This window comes from Bacillus rossius, chromosome 6 (genome assembly GCF_032445375.1).
Source record: "Bacillus rossius redtenbacheri isolate Brsri chromosome 6, Brsri_v3, whole genome shotgun sequence".
Taxonomy (NCBI): Eukaryota; Metazoa; Arthropoda; class Insecta; order Phasmatodea; family Bacillidae; genus Bacillus; species Bacillus rossius.
In genome coordinates this window covers 37,563,097-37,570,980 of record NC_086334.1, presented here as the reverse complement: position 1 = coordinate 37,570,980, position 7,884 = coordinate 37,563,097, and the positions used below count along the sequence as shown (strand labels likewise).

The following is a 7,884-nucleotide window of genomic DNA, read 5'->3' as shown; positions in this document are numbered from 1 at the left end:
AGTGAGTATTGACCAGCACATCAAGTTACGAGATAATACAAATTTATATTTACCTTTTTCCAATAATGTTCATTTTACAATTCAAAACAAAATTAAGAGCTCCGGCATGTGGCCTTGGGCGATTGCTCGGCTTGCCCATGTCTGAAGCCATCGACCGGCGAGAATCCATCTTCCGGAAACTTTAACCAACGCATTAAAAAAATATAGCACTTTCGATATTTGAAACATTATTTCAATATTTTGGTATTACTACAAACTATTTAAAATAAAAAAAACCGCTAACATGGAACTATTCGCGCACTTTCTGGTGGAAAAAAATAAAATAAAATTGTTAACTTACTTCCTTCACCCGAGACCCGCGATGAACGCAAAGTACGACCGCTACCGATGCAAGCCGCATGCATTAATCCTCCTATTGTGGGACCTTATTGCATTGCATGCCCGCTATCTCGTTTCAAGCTCGCCTCACGTTTCGGCGTGCCTTGTTGCATGCAGAGTAGAAACTGAAACCATGTTTTGCGCAACTCTATCTGTTGGGTGGGCCCATAACCAGGGCCGGTGCAAGGTAAATTGGCGCCCTAGGCGAAAAACCATAATGCCCTCACCCCCTCCACCACCACAGCCGGACACCCAAAAAAAAATTCCTAGCCTCAAAATACATCACGTAAGCCTAAGATTTTGTCAACAATCAAATGTAAGCAGGCTTGTGTTTTTTTTTTTTTACTTTTTTACTTATTACAAATCATGAACAGATCACCGTGGACTTTAAATAATTACTTATATCAATATAAACATTCCAAACTGTTACAGAAATCCATTTTCATCTAGTTTCAATAATCGTTAAACATATTATATCAGCGGTTATGTGTCGTGCTTCGCCGCCCCCAGCTACTTGGCGCCCTAGGCGGTTGCCTAGTTCGCCCATATGGACTCGCCGGCCCTGCCCATAACTACCAGCAAAAATACTCTGACGTGGGGTTCAAATCCAGTGTGAGATTTATATTATTATATTAATTACATGCTTGGTATCAGAAATATAAATTTGCGAGAAACAATGTGGTTTTGTAATTTAAAAAAAAAAATAATTTTCTATATAAATTAGAAGATTTATGGTATGCCACATCACAAAATTTCTACTACCTTTGAAGATTGCTGCAACATGGCACGGCGAAACGTCGGTCAAACAATGAATTTTACAGACGTGTCATCAATCTGGAAGCCAAGAAGTGGTTAGCTGTACAGATATTGGTTGCGTATCCCTCACACTAACTAAAGGGGAATTACACAAATATGTCTGGAATTTTATCTCTGCGTTATTGAAAGAAACGTTTTAGATAGAACAAGAGCTTTATCGAGGTATTACAAATTTAATATCTCTGCTAAATTCATAAATTAATATTTTATTTGGTTGACATGAATGCTAACATCAGTAACATTAAAAACAAAAAATATAAAAGTTTATTTATAGAGATGTCTTAATGTTTCCTGCCATGTCAAGCTACAAAATATATACCCCTATTAAAAAATACTCATAGTGTGTCATAACTAAATATTAACACATCTAAGATGGCATGGATCATCATTCCAACGAATTTTTCCTTTCCGGTATCAGCGTCAGTTTCACGTCATAGCAATTTACAAGTATCTATGGTTGCATAAGCCCATTATCGTATCATAACTGTAAAATAGTTTTACAAGGAAACTTCAAGGCAGAGATTTGTACCATCTGCGATTTTACAAAGCTCTGCCTTGCTGTTTTACAAATGATATAGTTGGTAACTGAGTTTGCAAGGATTTTCCTTGTAAAATATTTACAGTGATGCAGTTATCTTAATCGTATGACTTTAATGAAATCTCTTTTAGGACTTATACGTTTCATACGCAAGTCTTTGATAATTTGAAATAGATTTGTACAAAATATTCACAAATATTGTAATGGCATGCAATGTAATTTTTTATTCGCTCCAAACGTTACTGCAGAACAGGCTTAACTATTGGTATTTCACTCGGTGACAAATGATGGTGACCAGACACGATATCGCATAACTTTTCAGGGCTATCATATTATGGCTGATGGGTAACAACTATTTGGAAATCGAATACACAACTGTATATCCTAGTTAAATATTTCCAACTACTACATCTCCTTTACTCAAAACAAAAACATTTATTTGTATAATTTCAAGAAATGAAGCCAAGATAGTTAATGGAACATATTTTTTATTCAAACACTACAAAAGTACAAATAAAATAGTAATTTCTTACTATATCACTATCACAGATTTTCTGTTCAAACAGATATCAAATGGGCTATGTACAAATAAACAACACAGCAACGACGGTAACTTCAGTATACCGTTGAACAGTCGACAAAATGCTAAGTATTTAATTAAAAGCCACTACAAATCAGGATATTCATGATGAACTTACTCTCTTTCTTCAATACGTGACTGGTATTTGTAATACGTACCTACCAGTAATTAAAGAATAAATATTTCAGAGGCAAATTATTTATTTTGGATGGACGGTAATTTAAGCTTACTTGTTAATTTTAGTAGGCTACTATAGGCTAAAGAATATCTGTTATCCTAAGTAAATATTTAATGTTTTCTTATTAGGCCTAATAAATTGGGAAATATATTATGCATAATGTTTCAAGGTTTAAAATATGTCATCTCATTATTAGTTCGAATAAACTCATTGATAGATACAAAAAATAATCTACTTCGTCTGCAGTTAAACATTCATAGGTAAGCAATTATACATAATTAAATCGCCTCCAATTTTAATTTTTTTAAAATAAAACTAAGGAACTGCTGGAGTGCATTTGTACGATACTAAAATTCTAAGTGCCTCTTAATAATTTATATCTTTTCTCAGGATTTAATAACCAGTATGCAATATGTATGTATGTTGCTGATGATAATGTGTCTATTAAAAATTTTATTTCAGCTATAAATTGGGGTATTTTGATTATGTTCTGTATTTAAAAAGATTTTCGGCCAAAAGTTTTGCAAATATTAAAAAATATATATGTGGCCGGAATAATTCTTGTCAGTCAAATATAACACCAAAAAAAAAAACTGAGTTACAAATTTCCAATCTGTAAGAAAAATATTTCAAGGTTAAACTGTATGCAAAGGTTAGAGGTGCACAGAACCAGTTACGAGAATAACAGATCATGAGCAATGACACAAACTAGAAAATTATATGTGTATACTGTAAACAGTATGAGATTTTTGAATGAAATATATCATTTTAAATAATTTACTACTGCGTGCATCCCAAAAATATTTTATAAGGTACAGCAGTGTTGTCATAGCAATGTTTTATGTGATTAACTTGTTTTCATATTTCCAAAGCAAATACTGACGTTATCTGATTTTAATGAAACACTGTGAATTCAGATGGAAAACGTATTTTCCGAATAATATTGTATTTGCAAACGATGATTTATTTTTATTGGCACGTTATTTGCGATCGTTATTCGCTAGTATTATTGCAACTATTAATATAAAAATTCAAATTCAAATTTTGGATCTCAGTGACATTTCACGTAGTACATTTATCTATCTGCACAGAAAATATGCATTTGTGTTCTTACATACAATATCAGTTTTAAAACATAAGTTAAATATCTATCAGAAAATACACTTTATTGACACAATTAAAATATTGGAAATATATTGATCCAATCGTTTTTTCATCATAACAATGCAGGGAAATAAAATGTAATAAAACTAAATTAATGTACACATTTTTGAGTTCACACAATGTTAAGAAAAAGGCTAGGAACATTGAAAAAAGTAAAAAAAAATTAATACTAACCAACAAGTGTTTTAAATATACTACGTGCTTGTGGTTTTGCAGTCGAGGAAAACTGAACAGTAGTGCAATCTCCGAATAATGTATCTGTACCCATGTCACATAGTTTCGTAATTAATTTGTGGTTTCTGGGTTGAACAAACAAGGATAATTGTTGTCTATAAAACACACGTTACACTATCATTTGGGCCACAATCTTTATCTGTTGATATCTCAAAGTGGTGCCTACACTTAACTCATGACTGAATGACTTCTGTGCAACGTCGCAAACACATGATCAACAGTATAATACAGAAAGTGTCTACGGAATATGAAAGTACAGACAAGTGTAACGACTTTAAGAGGAAATATTGTATCTTTAGTGCTCAGCAGCCCGCCTACTCTTATGTGTGTGTGTGTGGGGGGGGGGGGGGGGGGGTTAAGCAAGTGATTTTGCCAAACTTCCCGTACATAAAATCAAATAAGCTAATGTCTAGTTATTACATTTGTCCTTGTAACTTTTAAATTAGAGCGACGCCACTTTATTTCTGAAAAAATTCTCCTCACAGTTTTAGCTAGGTCCCTTTCTGAAATGTCCACGTATGTTTATTTTCATGAAATTGAAAATAATCGACGAAAAACTCACGTTTTAAAGTACATTTAGATTATATCGTCAGTCATTTGATAAACACTTGACAACACCAAAATTTTGAATGTGCCATAGAGGTAAAAATTTAGAGAGGTCGTAGACCATTACAGAGGCTTCAAGAAGAAATAATTCGTGGTTTGTCGAGAACAAACGTTATCAGACAGATCTATGTACTTCAATTAGCGCTTGCGTATACAAGAATCGTTTTTAATAGCTAATCTGATTGGTGCATATGTGCAGTTTATGTTACAACTTTCAGCTTTTTGTTTACATTCAAAATCAAATTCCAGTGCCAGAGTCATTGCACGAACCAGTTGCTTACGCGACTCAGAAACTGATTCGCGCCTTAGAAGCGAAGCTGTCAACAAATATGCCATCACCCTTCGTCCACTACCACTTGGATCACTGCTTCACTGACCATTATAAAATAAATCCCGATACATTATACAAAAAAAAATACATATTTTTTTCTAGCAGCAGTGCTCAGACATCACAAGATCGTTTACTTCTTTCTCAAGAAATCATAATTTTTATTTAATTTTCAGGATTACATAACTTTCATTTAAAAACCTCATAGTCGGTACGTTATTCCTGTTGCACTAATACAAGCTGTTCCATTGAGCGAAGGTAATTTCAGTATCTTCATATATTACTGACTAACGTACGCACGACGAGCGACAAGTTTTCTTATAGCGATATCCAGGGACGTAACTAGACTGATTTCCACCCCAACCCCCCTCCCCCCTTTTTTTTAGCAACCACCCCAAATCCTTTATCGACAACACCTTATATGGCCACCTCACATTTATTCCACTATTCCAATTTTTTGTATTCAACTTTTGCAGTCATTTAATTTTTAATACATCACGAGTTGAATAGCACGCGAAAAATACCATTGTTAAAAAATATTTGACGATATACATGTGTAGTATCTTTCAATACAAATAATACAGTTCATCTGCTCCTCGACATATTATTTATTTTTTATGTTCCAACCCTACGATATTAAAGTAAACATCTATAGTAAAAATTACTCGGCCAATTTAATCTCCACCCTCCCCCAAATACAGCGTCCGGGGCACAAGTCCCATCTCCACCCCCCCCCCCTTCCCCTAGTTAGGTCCCTGGGCTGCCAATAGCTATTGGCTACAAAACAAAATTAAAATGTCCATGAGCGAGCAGTGTAATCGCTATACTTCTTATGGACACTATCGCTGTTCCACAGTTCTAAATTTTATCCGACAGCAGTTGCCTTTAAAGAAATTTTAACTGGATAACTAAAATAATATTCTAATTTCTTTTAAATGGCTTACATATCCAACATTTTTTTCTTTGATAATAGTGCTAAAAGAACAACATTCCTAATTTTAGTCACGTTTACTTTAAAATAATGGCACATAGTAGGAGTGGTAATCCCTATTCTAAACTGTATTACTTGGGCACAATTGCATCATATCTGCTAACGCAATCTCATGCTTCGATTCACATTGTGACCACTCACCGACTTTCTATTTTTCGTATGTCTGGGTATAATTTTCACGTGGCATTATCATACTGCTAGACATGTCCACACAACGTCACTGCATTTCTGGAACTTCCAACTCGCGTCACGTGGTGCGAGGGTGCACTATGCGAGAAGCGCATAGGCATGGCTCACGACCGTACACCCACGTATCACTCGCTGCAGAGTCCGTTGTCTCGAATTGAAACTTGATGTTATGTGAACGATTTGTTTGTAAACACACATAGAGTGGTAGCTTTGAATATATATACTGTATAGAAGTCGCGAGTGCATAGGATTTACTCTACGTTTTTCATAAGTGTATGATGAGCAGCTTGGGAACTTCACCGCTGCAGTGCGCAGCCGTAACGCCCTGTATCGTCTTATTTTTTTTATTTACACGTTAGAGCGCAGCACTGTCACCCGCTGTCATTCCCCGCACCCCGCCACCCATCATTCACTGCAGCTCAAGGTCGTTCAACAGGAGGGGCAAGGGGTGTTTGAAGAGTTCGACACTTGTCCGCTAGGGACCACTACAAGTCGATGCCCTAGAGATGGTGGCGATTGCGGCGGTGAATTAACCAACTACCTCAAAACCGTATTAGAAATTTTAACCTGGGCTGGCGACTTCTATACAGTATATATATATATATATATATATATATATATATATATATATATATATATATATTCAAAGGTGGTAGTCAGTGTTCGTAAAAACAAACAAAACGTGCGTTGTTTTGCAAGAGGTGACAGTTTGGGAAATGACAAGGTGGTTGACGAGCAAAAGGCGATGGCACGGTCGATCGTCCCGGCCGAGGGAAGACGGTGTCGGGCAAGTGGCGAGCTAGGAGGGCCCCTCCTTTCCGTCGGCGGGCTGCAGCGCGAGCAGGGGCTTCTGGGTGGGAGCCGGGTCGCGCTGGTCCAGCATCTTCCTCCGCCTCCGTCGACGGCGACGACAGCGCAGCCACGCGAGCGCGGCGACCAGAAGCAGCAGGCCGGCCGCGACTCCGCCGACGATGCCCGCCGTGGTCCACGCCTTGCGGGCGCGCGCGGTCCTCTCCAGCGCCTCCAGCTTCTCGCTGCACTCCTGGAGCCGCGCGCTCGCCGCGGAGGTCGCCTCGTCCGCCCGGCACTGCTGCGGCGGCTGGCCTGTCGCACCAACCGGCCACTCAGTCCGTTACACACTTACCCACGTTCATGCCAAGGGCGTAGGAACCGGGGGGGGGGACAGGGGGGACGTGTCCCCCTGAACTTTTTGGGTGGAGGGGACTGTCCCCCCCCCCCCACCCACTTTCTAGACCGTGATATCTTTTATTTTATAATATTAATTCTGCCCAACTTTATTTGTAATTTCTTCACTCATTAAATCTTATCTTAAGGAAACAATAATTATTTTAACATCGATGTATCCGATGGTTAGATACAAAAACTGCTTAAAAAGCGCTATTTTTCACTTTTTAAATCAAATTTTTTCCAGTGGAGGACCCCCTGGACCCCCCGTCTTAGGGGAATGGGTTTACATGACATCAAAATCAGTATTTGTCCCCCCCCCCCCCCAACATTATGAACACAGCTACGCCAATGGTTAATATAATGCTGCTAGCATGAAGGCTTAAAAAAGTGGTGAATATTTATTTTAGACTGACGATCACGAAAAACTAAGCACTTATTAAATCATTAAGTTCTTTTTTTTTCTTTTCGCTCCGATATTTATTCAAATATTTTCATTTGTTAAAAAATGTGTTTCAAAAGTAGGTTGAAAACATTCTGTGCAAGCAGCTAAACAAATAAAACATGTTTAAAAACCTTTTAAATATAGTGAAGGTTGTCGGCAACCTTGCTAACGGTTTGGTTATTATTTCATCCGCTCGTCCGTCGAAAAGTTAAAAAGATTGGTAAGTTTTTGACGGACGGTCGGATGGATGGA

General features: G+C 37.4%; 1 protein-coding gene across 3 annotated transcripts in view; it reads right to left on the bottom strand.

Annotated features, from left to right (window-relative positions):
- Nucleotides 1-2,203: 2,203 nt before the first annotated feature.
- Nucleotides 2,204-7,884, bottom strand: part of LOC134533052 (leucine-rich repeat-containing protein 24-like) — a 66,582-nt gene continuing 60,901 nt past the window's right edge. For all 3 annotated transcript variants that reach the window (XM_063370235.1, XM_063370236.1, XM_063370237.1), the window contains one exon: nucleotides 2,204-7,106. In XM_063370235.1, coding sequence (XP_063226305.1) covers nucleotides 6,802-7,106 — 305 coding nt within the window. In that variant the 3' untranslated portion in view covers nucleotides 2,204-6,801. The remainder of the gene's footprint in view (nucleotides 7,107-7,884) is intronic.